At 38.2% G+C, this 14,764-nt stretch overlaps 2 protein-coding genes across 4 annotated transcripts; both read left to right on the top strand.

Annotated features, from left to right (window-relative positions):
- Positions 1-270: 270 nt before the first annotated feature.
- LOC115595417 (uncharacterized) lies at positions 271-7,599 on the top strand. 2 transcript variants are annotated; one of them, XM_030439860.1, is made up of 10 exons: positions 271-393; positions 1,278-1,372; positions 1,461-1,665; positions 2,721-2,865; positions 2,937-3,069; positions 3,166-3,286; positions 3,394-3,472; positions 4,450-4,552; positions 4,631-4,754; positions 6,930-7,599. In XM_030439860.1, the coding sequence occupies exons 1-10, from the start codon at positions 378-380 to the stop codon at positions 6,989-6,991; spliced, it is 1,083 nt and encodes a 360-aa protein (XP_030295720.1). In that variant the 5' UTR covers positions 271-377; the 3' UTR covers positions 6,992-7,599. The 2 variants fall into 2 exon arrangements, with proteins under 2 accessions (XP_030295720.1, XP_030295721.1); XM_030439861.1 differs by having other exon boundaries at positions 4,634-4,754.
- A 477-nt stretch (positions 7,600-8,076) lies between these two features.
- Positions 8,077-14,733, top strand: LOC115595418 (uncharacterized). 2 transcript variants are annotated; one of them, XM_030439863.1, is made up of 12 exons: positions 8,077-8,436; positions 8,523-8,559; positions 9,784-9,913; positions 10,118-10,262; positions 10,351-10,471; positions 10,560-10,638; positions 10,746-10,857; positions 11,782-11,887; positions 12,024-12,099; positions 12,344-12,404; positions 13,281-13,395; positions 13,519-14,733. In XM_030439863.1, exons 1-12 carry the CDS (start codon positions 8,434-8,436, stop codon positions 13,578-13,580), a joined length of 1,047 nt encoding a protein of 348 aa, XP_030295723.1. In that variant the 5' UTR covers positions 8,077-8,433; the 3' UTR covers positions 13,581-14,733. The 2 variants fall into 2 exon arrangements, with proteins under 2 accessions (XP_030295723.1, XP_030295722.1); XM_030439862.1 differs by having other exon boundaries at positions 8,080-8,436; positions 12,341-12,404.
- The last annotated feature ends 31 nt before the right edge of the window (positions 14,734-14,764 follow it).

Below are 14,764 nucleotides of genomic sequence, written 5' to 3' on the forward strand. Positions count from 1 at the left end.
TAAGACAAAAGACAAGAGATACAATTTAAACATGAGTTTTTCTTAAAACACCAATAAACTCCTGCACTCCTTAACTTAATAAAAATAATAATAATGACTTTACTTATATATATTTTTAAGTCGTTTACAGAGAGAAATTGAGAAATTCTAGATGAAAGATAAACAAACAACAGTACAATTCATACAGTAATACAATAATAGAGATAATTAAATGTGTTCAGGAATTGGGGGATTTATAAAGCCCATGATTGAGGGAGTTGTTGCTCTGAGGCACTTCAGCAGAGCCAGCCTCTTGGCAGACAGCAGCTGTGGGTGGGGCAGCAGTTTATCTGAAAAATAGAATCATGAAACGAAAGTAGGCTGTTGCAAACCAAAGAATGGCGACTGCTCACCGTAAGTACTCTCTAAACGCTAAATACTGCTGCGCTTTGTTATTTATCTGCGGTGTTAAATTCATTGTGAACACTTCCTCCTGGTTTCCCTTCATAATAAGAGCTGTTTGTGTCCACTGTGTGTCTGTTTATGTGTTTATTTACATGAGACATTCAGAGACGGATCTTTATATCGAACCAAAACTCAACATAAGTGTTGATATTAGTGGGAGGAAACGATGGAAATGGTGCAGTAATGTGTGCAAGTGTTCTGTACACATTAATCATTTAATGTTACCGTGATTACTTGGATAACTCTAAAACTTTCACTTTCGTTTCTTTAAAAATGGAGCTCTCGCTCTCTCTCTCTCTCTCTCTCTCTGCAGGATCTACTTACAACTACTAATAGACCGACATCAATATAGTGGGTTTAAAATCACGCTTTACTGTAATATCTCATTGACGTGGTGTTAAATTGAAGGTGCCCTCATTAGCTTTTTATTTCTCAAGTATTTTCCAACCAGGTAGATCATGACCATGCAGTCAAAAACTAAAACTTGTAATTGCCCAGCAGGGGGCAGCAGATCAACTGTACATGCACCAGAGAGAATATCATGTGTGTTCGGGGAACTGTAGAAGAAATCCAATCTCAGAACTGAAATATTTGTAATATTAATGAGGCAATGATACAAACTCGGAGATATTAATTTTAATCATAAGTAAATCAACAAGCCGTTCTCAGAGGAAAATAAGGTCTTCTATCTTTTTTCTGTTTGAGGCTGGAAAGGTGGCAGGGTCCGCCACATGTAAACAAAGGGAACCCCTATGATATTGTGATGTCCTTAAATGTCATTTACACTGTAGCTGCTGAGCTTAAAAGGCTTTCCTAAACACTTGACATTCCAGAGTCTGAAGAGGAAAACATCTCTGAGGCGGAGTCTGACGTCAGCGATGAGTCAGACAGCGAGTCAGACGGATCAGAAGGGGAAAGCGATTCTCAGGTTTGTTTCTGGACGGGGAACATTTATGAGAACACAGCTATAACTACATCTACCTCATTCAAACATATTCTGTGTTTTTCTTTCAAAGTCTCCTGTGAGACAGCCCTGCAGGTATTACAACGCCAAAGGTGGCTGCCGGGACGGCGCCAGGTGCTCGTACCTGCACGTCTGCAAGTACTCGCTGACAGAAAGTTGTCGCTACGGGTCTAAATGTAAGCTGAACCACGACACAGCGTCCTCTGACGTCAGAGACGGGGCTTCACACCAGACAAGTGATGAGGAGGAGACTGAAGGTTAGATGGATGGTCTTTACTTCTGATCCACATCTTAATTTCAAAACATTTACACTTTAAACTCCATAAATCATCAGACTAAATATGCATTTGATAATATACTGTACACTTTGAATAGTTAACATATTTTTCTTCTGTCTACTCTGAACATTTGACCAGTTTGCTCCAAATGGGTAGAAGTTGGATACAATACTGGATACAATTTTAAACAGTTTAAAGTTTACATCTTGAAATGTTGCCTCTTCACTAGATGTTTAATTTGGACCCCTGTTGTAATCAGCCAGCAAAGTCTCTATTATAACAAATGCAAGGTTGAAAAAAGACAGTGTAAAGTCAGAGGTCTGTGCTTATGACAAACAGACAAACCATCACTGATATCTGCGAGTTTCACATTTTATTTTGAGACAGCATGACGGTAGTTTTATATCCAGTTTGTGCTTTTTACCTGTTGGTCCGGTTTGAAACATGATGGATACAGATGTTAGATTAGATAACTTAAAGCTGCTCTCTTTATTTTGCCGCCACGGGACAGTGAGACAAACCAACAAAACAAAATATCTTTATATTTTTTACATCATAACCTCATAACGTTGATTTGATTAGTGTTTTCGATTTTAAATTTTATTGATCGACAACGCTGTGCTCATGGTCTGGTTAAGTTTAGGCAGAAGAAGCACTTGGTTGGGGTTAGGAAAAGATTATGTTTTGGCTTTTCTGGTTCTGTTGTCACTAACACAGCTGGAAAATGTCCTGACAACTTGTTCAGAATATTGTTTTTGGATGCAGAATGTCCTGAAGTGTTGTCTACCTCATAAGAAAAGAGATTTTTTAATTACAGCAAACACAATTGGAAGATGTGCTGACATCTCGTTATCAATATCCAGTGGTTTCATGCATTTAAATGTTCTCTGTGGGTTCATCATGAATGCCATCACCTGTCAGAGTCCAGAAATAAGTGATTAGTGCAGCTTTAATGCCCTTTAACAAATAAATAATTATCTCAATTTGTGTTTTTCAGCACCAAAAACTCATTGTTGTGTATTTATTCCATCCAGTCCTGCAGCTGACTGATGGCCGATACTACCAGTGGCAGCTGAACGACGGACATGGCTGGAAGAACATCGATAACGATCACGTCATTGAGGCCCAGTACTGCCTGCCCCACAGCAAAAGCATCAAAATCTACAACACACCATGCGGGTAAGAACACACGTTTAAACGTTGACGGGAACTGGCTGATTATTGATCTAACCCTCAGTCTGCCTCTACAGGGCGGTCAGTATCGATTTCAACAGGATGAAGGTGATTGGGAAAGATCTAAAGGTGAGACGGCTGGACGATGGGAACACGGTGTGGCTCTGGTACTGCACCCTGCGTCGGAAGTGGCACAAGTACGGAGACAAGGTAGATGGAGTGTGATGCGAGTTTTTTACTGTCTCGATTTCTTTATCTTCTTGTCCGGTCTGTTGATGATATATATGTTTTTTAATTTGTGAACAGGACTCGAAGGGCAACACCAATCCTGTGAAGTGCTCCGACATAGAAAGGAAGTTCCAGAGTAACCCGAAGAGCTCCTTCACGTTCAACATCGGTTCTGAGACCTTGGAGATAAAATTCAGAGGTGGAGCACGCTCGCAAAAAAGCCTTCACATGCAACATTCTTCATGTACAACATCGTTCGTTTCCTTCTCGGACACCAGCCTGATTTTCTTTTTTTTCGTTTGTCAGAAATGAGGCAGGTGGGGAAAAAAAAAAAGAGGAAAGTCACTCGACGGCCGTCTTACCGACAGCAGCAGGCAGCGGCAGGGTGAGTTTGGATTTTGGGTTTTTCTCGCTTGTTAGTTTTTTTCCCAGAGTCATAGTTGAATGTACGTTTTTTTTGTTTATATTTTCATGTAGATGGGGCTGGCCTGCATGCATTTTTACTGCCATTACCACCACATCCTCTGTGAACTGTCTGTATCTTCACTGTGCTGCATTATTATTATCAATGTACGGTCAAATCAAATCAAATCGATTTTATTCAAATAGCTCAGTGGGCTTTACAAACTTTGTACAGTGAATGACGTCCTCTGTCCTTAGACCCTCGATTTGAGTGAGGAAAACTTGAAATATTGAAAAAAAAAACCTTTTCGAGGGAAAAAAGATAGAAGACTCCTCAGGAAGAGCCACACAGGAGGAATCCTTCTCTAAGGATGGACTGACCGAATATCTGACACAGATTACTATCCTATCTCAAGGGGACGGGCAATCAGATCTCACTTCCCCGTTAACGCAAATAAACTTGTGCATCACTTGGACAAATGGACGGCAAAGTTTTTTTGCACATAACAGAAAGAACTAACTGTGTAACATATGCCAAATTTACAAGGACACTCAAATAATTCAGAATTTGTCATTGACAGCGTTTCACAGAGTTGATAAAGTCTCTCTTAAATCAAGAACTCACAAAATTTAGCGATTTTTTAAGGGAGTCTGGTGGATTTCTCTCCATCTTAGATTCCTTTCTGTTGACGACTGTGTAAAACATTCTCAAATTGATGTAAATTGTTCTTAATAACTAGATAAAAGATATCCCAGTCACTAGCAAGACCAGCACATGTTGTGTTTTGGTGCTGGTTTTAGTGCTGGTCTATGTTGGCTTTTTTCAGCAGGGGAGCTACAAATTTACGTGGTAGTGGTTTCAATATTCTCATCTAATTCTTGGTGGGTGTGGAATAAATGTATATCTCGAACTCTTCCTTTGTAACGACGTTAACATTTGCATTCTGTCTCGATGTCCAGAGTTTCTCAGGTGACCGCGGATCTCAGCAGTGTTTCTCTGGGCACCAAACATAAGTGGCAGTTCGAGGGAGACAGCGGCGCGTGGCACGACTACAAGCGCAGGGTGAGTTATCAGAGATTATTTGTCTTTACATAATAGCGCTCAAACAAAACTCTGACGATTTGAGTGGCCTTGTTTTAGCAGAGCGGCACTCAGACTGAATGCTCGGCGACCAGCGAGGACATCGAGAGGAAGTACCAGCAAAACCCCAACGGCAGCATGGTCTTCAAAGTGAAAGGACACGCCTACAAGCTGGATTTTGGAGGTTGAGTCATGTTTTTTTATGAGAGAAAATGATAATGCTTTATTTTACAGGTTCACTAGTTCCTAAAATGTCTTGCAAATGTGCTTAATTCCTCACGTTATGTTGAATTGTGTGACACAGTTAGCATTTTAGCATGTTGTGACCTGCTGTGCACGGACTCAGAGACCCTCCATGTTGCACCAGAACATAAATCAGTAGTTTAACATTTTGGGAAATACACAAAATGGATACTACTCTCATGTTTCTACGCTAAATATGATGCCACAGCTAGAAGACGTTAGCTTAGCTTAGCATTAAGCCTGAGGATGAGGAAACAGCTAGCCTAGCTCGTTCCATAACGGGAGTTTACCGATTAACACTTTGTATCTTGTTTCTTTAATCCTTCAAAGAAAGGAAAGACATGTAGGCCGTTTCCCAGAAGTCACTGCACCCGGCCAAGGAAATAGATCCAGCACAACAACAAATTGTTATTTATTCTTTTGTTCTTTAGTCAATTATTAAACTTTGGAGGGGCGTGAACATAGACATATATACATAGACGCCTCATTGAGCGGGTTGGCCCGCTGCTGCGATACGTCAACGTCGCCGCCATATTGGAGGAGGCAGATCCGCCCCGTGAACTAATACGAGTCAATGGAGTGAACTTTATAAAGCTCCTTCTACAAAGTGCTATAAGTTAATGTGTCTCATTTACACATTCACACACATACGGATATATTCAGGAAACAGAGAGGAACCAAAAACAACGTCTGTAACGTTCTCTGAGGATTATAAATGTTAGCTAATCCTCATATGTTCAGTATACAGGTCGGCACCAAACCATTTTATAATGTTTTTATGAGTGTTTACAGCTGCTAATGTATGTTACGCTGTTACTGTGATGATACGTGACAGTTAAATATTTAATCTGTCCACAATAACCACATCCTGACATGCAAATGTGGCATCTGTGTGAATCAAAAACACCGTCATTTTATAAATACAGTGATTTTTGACTAATAATATCATGGCGACAAAAATAAAGTCTGCAAATCAAGATGAGAAACTGCAACAGCAGTGAAGAGATACACACCATGACAAATATGGTATAAAATAACATTTCATGGTAAAAAAAAAAAGTGAAGTATCAGCAGGCTACTATTATAAATATGCACCATATATAGTTTTCAACATTATTATTAGTGAAATCATAGTAGTAGTATTTTCTGCATATTCTTGACTTTGAATGGGAGCAGCTGTAACGCTTGAATTTCCCATCGGGGATCAATAAAGTATTTCTGATTCTGATTCGTATATTATGCAGTCAGTTGTCCATATAAAGTTAAATTAGATTAACCAAGTTGACAGTATGGCGGACAGATGTCTCATTTGCATGTCAGGATGTGGTTATTATGGACAGATTGAATATTTAACTGTCATGTATCATCACAGTAACAGCGTTACATACATTAGCAGCTGTAAACACTCATAAAAACATTATAAAATGGTTTGGTGCCGACCTGTATACTGAACATATGAGGATTAGCTAACATTTATAATCCTCAGAGAACGTTACAGACGTTGTTTTTGGTTCCTCTCTGTTTCCTGAATATATCCGTATGTGTGTGAATGTGTAAATGAGACACATTAATTTATAGCACTTTGTAGAAGGAGCTTTATAAAGTTCACTCCATTGACTCGTATTAGTTCACGGGGCGGATCTGCCTCCTCCAATATGGCGGCGACGTCGACGTACGGTCCAGCGCTCAATGAGGCGTCTATGTATGTATGTCTATGGGCGTGAAGGTGTATTTTGTCGTTTCAGTTGGCAGGCTATGCTAAACTAAGCTAGGCTAAGCTAAGCTAAGTAGCTGCTGACGACATATTTAGCATACAGATATGAAACTGGTATCTTTTGATTTAAACTATCTGTGAGAAAGTGAATACACATACTTACAAAAATGTTAAGCATTTAATTTAAAGGAATTGTATGAGTGTAAGTTTACCAAAAATAAGTCTGACTTTGTTTATACATATTTATTATTATTTGCCCCAAATGATGTAGCTATTTCCAGGAAAAGTCAAAGGAAATAATTTAATACAGTCATGAGGAGTCTCAGTTATAATAGCTTGTTGCTTCCTTTTAATTGTATCATTAGTTTATTTATTCCTTCATATTTTTTTTCCCCTCCACAGCGATGAAACAAACCAACCTCAAGACCCAGCGCTCACGCAAAATCCAGCGTGTGATGGTGTGAGCATCAATGACCTCACGAAGAAAGACGACGAAGCACGTGTGCAATACTGTAGCTCAGACAATCACTTTAATCTGAGAATCATTTATTTTGGGTGTTCGGTGGATTTGTGGGATGTATGAAATTGTGTTTACAGTAAATTGAGGGAAGGATTAAATTATACTGAAGGGTTAGGGGCTTTCGTCTGTTCTTTTACTCCGTTGCCAAACAGCGAATTGATTGAAAACTTGAAGCTGCCTCATTGACCTGCACTCAGTTTGTACTACACCAACCTGCCTTTGACAAAACTATTGTTTGACCCATTCATGTATCACTTACTCGCCCACTGCCGTTCATTAATTTTTTGTTTTCAAGGAAGCAAACTGTACAATAAACCTACCAGAAACATTTGGTGTTACATTCAGCAGCACATCTTCAGACTGCCTCTTCTCATATAAAATGATTCACTAATTCAGATCTGAAGTTAAAGATCTGAAGTTTAGTCTTGGATCTTTTGAAGTTTTTATTCTGCGTCATACAAATGTATCCTCCTCTGTACTGATGGACTGAGGAGATCCCAGTTGAAGAAAAAATATGATGAAAATTTGCCTCAATAAAAAAATATTATCCCATGTTGAGTCTATTTTATCAGATTAACTATGACTTTTGATGTTAATTTTGACTTTTTTTATCTCATGTTTTTCTTTGTATCTCATAATTACAACTTTTTATGTAATAATTCTGACTTTATATCATAATTGTGACTCTTCATCTCATATTACAACAGTTTATTTCAGAATTATGAATTTTTATTTCATCTTTTTTTCTTTATATCTAAAAATGTTTAATTTCTTTCTCACAATGTTTGATTTTTATCTGATCTTTCTTCTTTCTTATCTCATAATTATGACTGTATCTCTTATACGTTTCAGTTTTTAACTATAAACTTGTCTTCTGATGGACTGATTATGACTCAAATGGGCTTCCATAGCTGTACACTGAGCTGTGGGTACATATAATGAAATATTCTGTTATTTATTTAGTTGAGGTTATAAGGCATCATATCCGTTGTCCTTTTCCTTCATCTTAATGTTTTAACAATTATATAAAATGTGTAAATAAAGTAGAAAAAACACAATAATATTTAGTCAAATATATACAAAGGACAACATCCTCAAATCGATTGTGTTTCAGGGCTTTTCCGAATTATTTACATCACTTAAACATTATAGGCTATAAGATTAATGTTTTGATCACCCCACCACAATAAAAGCCCAACAGTTGCTGTTTTGTGCGTGAGCGCTGTTTCCGGTGAAACGAAAGTGAAACAAAAGCCGTGGAGACTTTAACACCAGGAAGGTGAAGGACACAAACTTTAACGCTTTAGCGGAATGAAAAGTAAATGTATTGATCTGTTGACGTGTGTTTTCTGAGAGTGTCGTCTCACGGAGTGTTTCCTGCGCAGCATGGTGAGTGTTTAGCACAGAATCACTCTCTGGGTTAAAACCTGGTGTGATCACAGTCTGACGTTTGTGTGTTTTATTCGTTGTTACAGGAGCTTGAAGAGGGGGATTACCTGTGGGGGACTCCAGGTGTGTATGACACGAAAGTTAGTGATAGTTAAAGGTGTTATTACTGGTAGTGACCTTGTGGTTGACTCTCTCTGATCAGGACAAAGCTGAAGGAAGTAAAAGTCCTGCCTTAAAAGTGTTACTTCATTTAATGTGTGTAAATGTAATCTGGAAAATATACTCCACTTAATGTGTTAAATATAAAAGTAAGAAAATGTCCCCTTTGACTGTTATACTCTGATATATTATATGTTTGGGTATTACCACTCGTGTAAAAGTAGATTTTAAACCATTTTGCTGATTGCATTTGATGCAGTTGAGTACTTTACTTTGAAATCAGGAAGTAGTGAGAAATGCTGCCCCAAGTTTCCCAAAGTGACGCCTGTGCAGTGTTAATGAATGAGTTAAAATAACTTAAAGAATAAGCAGCGGTTCATTTATTGGCATTTTTGCTTAAACGAAGAGTCAAACAGAATGAAATAGTTGTCATTTATATATATGTCGATCATCATCATTATGTTTTATCAAAAAGAGGAATACCGGTCGGATATAAATTACTTGTAAAACAACACGTATTAAGATTATAGTGCGTTTAAAATAGTGATATGAATCTGCAATATATACAAAGCAATAGAGGTAACAATTTCAAAATAAAACAGCTGCTTAAATCTGCTCCACACCCAGACAGTAAAGAAATAAACAGTCTGTGTCAAACATTAACCAGCCGGAACTGACTTCTGATCAGTTGTATGACCTGTGTCAGTTATTTAGACTTGTTTTAATGTGTATTCACTCTTTTAAATGGATATTTCGCCCTTTTTTTTCCCTTTTACTCTTCTAATATCTGTTTTCAATCCCTCTCATGTGATTCCTTTTTTCTGTTTTCTTACTGTCCTTTATTTTATTTATCTACTTATCATCCTCTTTTTCTGTTCTTAATTCCCCTGATGTGATGTCTCTTTTTCTTTTACTGTCTTTTATTCTTTTCAATTTTGATGTCTCATCTTGTGTTTTTACACTTTCTGTTCCGCCCTCTTGTTTTAACTCAACCTCAGACTTTGCTCTCGGGCGTTTAGCTCAACCGTTGAGGGTTTATTCATGTAATACTTTCCTCCTGAGATCGTCAGAGCACTTTGTAAACTCTGTCTTTAAATGGACATGAAGTCCATTTTATCATATATGTATGTGTGTCATTAAAAGAAAACATGAACCCGTCATGAGATCCCATATTCTTCTACTTTGCAGCCGATGAGAAACATTATGAGTGGCAGCTGTTGGTCGGTCAGCAGTGGCTGCGGATCGACAACGACCTCGTGATCGAGACCCACTACTGCCAACCTGGAGCCAAAAGGATGACCATCAACACCATCCATGGGTCGGTGTTGGTGACTTTTACTTATTTATTTGTTTGACAAACCGAAAATTTGATCTTAAAGTTCCTGTATTTTACCCAGGAAGCACTCCGGCGTGATCTGGGCGGATTCTTAGACTATAAATTCTGACCAGCCTTTGAAAAAGTATCTAGAAAAAGGGAAAAAAGGGAATATTAATATATGATGATGCTATTTGTCCTCCGCAGGCCGGTGGTCATAGATTTTGATAACCTGCAGACTACGAATTCAGCTATGAAGGTGCAGAGACGCAGCTTCCTCCCTCTGGGCCAGACGGAGGACGTCGGCTGGTACTACAGAGACGACCAGCTGTGGCTTGAATATGGATCCCAGGTGAGGACAGCTCGGACCCTTAAAAATTAATTAGATCCTTGTGATTTCCAGACTCTGAGCGCCTCCTCACTCTCCTCCTCTTCCTCAGAGCGCCAACGTGTTGTCCGCCTCCGTCAGCAGTACAGACATCGAGCGCCAGTTCGCTCTGAACCCTCAGGGATCCTTCAGCTTCACCGTGGGCGCCATAGGCTACAGACTCGACTTCTCCAGTGCGTGATGTTTCCAACAAATGTGACCTTAACCTCATTAAATGTGTGTCTGTGTCGAAACCTAACTGATGGTTTTTTTTATCGGCAGCCATGAGCCAAACAAACTGCAACTCAGGCATGCGCAGGAAAGTACGCAGGCGACCGAAACTCAAATCCAACACAGGGAGGTGAGATTTATTTTATTTTTCCAGGCAAAAGGAGGATTTTGTTCACTGTCTGCGACTTGAAAACACCAGTTCCATGTTTAAAACATTGCACGAACATGTCTCCGCAGCCTTTACGCCACCTCAGGTCTTCTCTCGGCTTCCTCCTCACAGCTCAGCGGCGGAGGCTTCAAGTGGGAGTTCATGGGAGACGAGGGGGTGTGGACAGAATACCAGGCGCACGTAAGCAACAATTTCATGTAGGAGTGGGGAAGGATATTAAATGAAAACTAAAGCCGCAACGATTAGTCGATCAAAGAAATAAATAATTGCCTGTTAGTTTGATTACTGATTAATCGTTTCAGACTTCTTAAAGGCCAAGAGTATCAAACATTTGCTGGTTACGGCCTCTTAAATGTGACAATTTGCTTAAAATATTTATGAAAGTAAATGAAGAGAGTTAGTGTTTTTCAAGCTGTTGGTTGGACAAAAGAACGACTCTGGGAATATGTCATCTTTGTGAGATAAAAAGTCTATATTTAAAAGATATGAAGTTATATTTTTATATTAAGTCATATTTTTAAGATAAAAAGTCATATTTATAAGATATAAAGTCACAATTAGAAGAAAAAAGTCACAAGCATGAGATAAAAAGTCTTATTTACAAGATATTAAGTCATATCTTAAGATATTAAGTCATATTTTTATATAAAAAGTCATTTTATACGATATTAAGTCATATTTTTATATAAAAAGTCATTTTTATAAGATATTAAGTTATATTTTTATATAAATAGTGATATTTATAAGATATAAAGTCACAATTATAAGAGAAAAGTCACAAGCATGAGATAAAAAGTCAAATTTATAAGATATGAAGTCATATTTTAAGATAGTCATATTGATAAGATATAAAGTCACATTCATAAGAAAAAAGTCACAAGTGTGAGATAAAAAGTCATAATTATGAGACGAAAAGTCAACATTCATCTCATGATTATAACATAACATGGAAACTTTTTTTCTTATAAAGGCTTAGTTTTCCTCATCTGACAGAAATGGGCTTCTTCTATATGTTTGTTTAAGTTGCAGTTTTTTCCCCCCTTTGTGAAAAGTTTGTGCAGCCCTTCTGCTCTGTACAGTTTATTGATGTGTCTGTGTGTGCAGGCGTGTTCGTTCGACAGCGCTGCCATTGAGAGACAGTACCAGCTGGATCCGCGGGGCCAGCTGCGCTTCAGGGCCGGGAGATTCTCCTACACGCTGGATTTCTCAGGTAATGTGCACCCAGGCACCAACAAAGCTGCTCTTGAGCAAAAACCAGACAGACAATGTAATGTTTTGATTTTTGGTGAGGATGGCAGTTTGAATTGTCACTGAACTGTCGCTCTGTGTGCACTGGTTCATCGTAGCAATGCATCAAGTCAATGACAGTATCGGGACGAGGCGAACAGTGAGGAGGACTGCGGACAGTCAACAGAACAGCAGGTGCCTTTATTTACCCTGGAAACATTCAAAACACCACCATATAAGACACTGTGCAATTTAAGGATACGTAACTTTCACCTTAACTAACAGATTAATAAATGTGAGGTAAAAAACATTTACACCTTAATTTTATCCAACTTAAGTAGAGTAATAATTGTCTTATAAAAGTATTTTGGTCTATCATATACCCAGTGTGTGTTGTGTAACTGTAAATGTTTTCAACTTAAATTCTTCTTCGCAGCAGTCGGGACACACCCAGGTGGCAGTTTCAGGATATTGACGGAATATGGAAAGATTATTCCAAAGTAAGTCACAGGTTTCTTTTGTTGACGTGTTGCCAAACGCCGGCAATCGAAGAGCAGTAAATCCAATAAATCAGTATAAGTATGCAACAGTCTACTGCCATGCTAGCAGCCTCACAAGACTTTACTCTGTAGCTACAGTAGTGGTTTAAGCTAAATGCTACAACAATTCATTTCGCTGTCGTTTAAATGCAAGTTTTTGTCTTACATTAGCAGATATCTACCAAGAAACCAGTCAAAAACCATAAGGTTAAACATTGTCTGAAACAGTACTGCATATATTTTAGTATACATATTGATGCTAACATCTTAGATGCAACAGCTAAACAATGATGTAACATTAAAGAGCTAAGGATGCTATTATTTATTTTTTTAACAGAGCAGCATTTGACATGAGATTTAAGTGCAAATTGTATCACCATGTGATTTAAAGCGGTAAATATTAATTAATTTAAAAAACAATAATATTAGTAATAATAATAAGTTTAACCAATTAGCATTTCTGTTGCTTACTAGCATGGCTAGCAACATTTAACCGACGAGTTGACTAGTTGTGCACGTCCATAGCTGACACACTCACAGTGATAAAGCTAACATGCTCACATTAAACAGGTAGGCTATAATGTTTACCATGCAATTATTCAACACCTTGGTTAAGCACGTGCTTACATGTGCTAATTAGCATTTAACACAAAGTTCAGTTAATTTTGACCCATGCTGCTAGTATTGCTAAAAAAAACTAGTCAGTATAGAGTGGTATGGCGATGATGTGTTTTTGTAGGCTGACCCTGAAGTTAGCATCACCGTGGTTCCTAGCTCATGGGATTTTCCCATCATTTTTTTGTCCGTCAGACTGTTGTTTCTGTCTTTGTTATGTAGAATAATCATCGGTGCAGCATGTCCAGTCAGGACATCGAGCTCCAGTACCAGCTAAACCCGTCAGGCACCACGAAGTTTACCACCAAGAGCTTCAACTATGAGCTGAACTTCTCAGGTGAGCCTCAGACATGGACGCTTACAGTTTTGGTCCAAGCTTAAAAAAAAATATGTCTTCTAGTGCTACTATATAAAGATTTCACTATAACGTGGTGATGTCAAATTTAAATGTGTTTTGCAGCCATGACTCAGAGGAACCTGTCCACAAACACCACCAGATCAGTGCGACGACTCAACCAGTGAATGGTTCAGGACTGTTTTACAAGTCAGTTTAGACGTTTGACAAACGATGCGAGGGTTTCTGCATTTCTTGAAGCATCTACCAATTTGTTGTGAATGCATTTTAGGTTTACTATCTTACAAGACACTGTACCTCTCTTGTGCTGAAGTGTGTTTCCCACCACTTTGAATAGTGTTTTCTTCTGTTTCCACGGTGGGGTTTAGGGATTGGGTTAAGATTTATTTATTTAAAGGGGTTAAGTTCAAGGGGAACTTCACTAATATTAAAGTCTGTTCACAAGTCTAGGGAGAAATATTCCATATGGGAAAAAAGCTGCAAGCCCTCTGTGGTACCAGATGGATGTGGTGCAAGAAATAAGTGTTTACCAGAGTGCCATTTGCCTAACTAATCCAAACGTCTTAACAAAATTGCCAGTGGCCGTGTTGCATTGTGGGTAATATAGGCGCCAGCCATTCCCAAACTCAGAAAATCTTTTAGTCACAACTCAAGGCAACACAAGGCTAAGATGAAGTAATGTAACGCCCTTTTATCGGTTATAACTTTTCTAAATGTAAATATTTAATCATGAATATTTTATCGTAATTTGAAACTAAATTGAAAATGAATACATTTATTTTTTTATGTATTGTAAGTGACCTTCAAGGCCCACCAGGGGGCAGCGGACTGCAATTTGGGAAACACTGTTTTAGATAATGAGCCCGACGATAAAGAGCGTAAAGCTAAAGTCCTCACGGAAACGCAGATTAAAGGGGAAACACACTTTGACACAGACAAAACAAAGGGCTGTTTACCATTGTTTCAGACAATCCTGCCTAATTAACTATATTATGTAGCCATCTAGTGAATCTTAAATTGATAATGACGGAATACTGCCTTGCAAACAATGCACATGTAAAAATAAACTAATGTTTACCTTTTGCCAAGATACCTCTTTAAGTTTTAAATGTGGTAATTATACTTTTCTTCCCTGCAAAAAAACATTTCAGACAAACCTTAAAGATCATTTTGTGTGGAGGAGGATCTTGAATTAAACACTGCCTACAAATAGTGTGCGAAAAATGTGTATGTATCTTAAAATGTTTATTATTACTGTCACGTTATCTTCGCCCTATAGCTTGTCTTTCTTTCCTAAATTAAAAGTTACATTAACTCCAATGTCTTATGTAGTGTTTTAAACACATCACAC

The sequence above is a fragment of the Sparus aurata genome, chromosome 14, assembly GCF_900880675.1.
Source record: "Sparus aurata chromosome 14, fSpaAur1.1, whole genome shotgun sequence".
In the NCBI taxonomy this organism is placed as follows: Eukaryota; Metazoa; Chordata; class Actinopteri; order Spariformes; family Sparidae; genus Sparus; species Sparus aurata.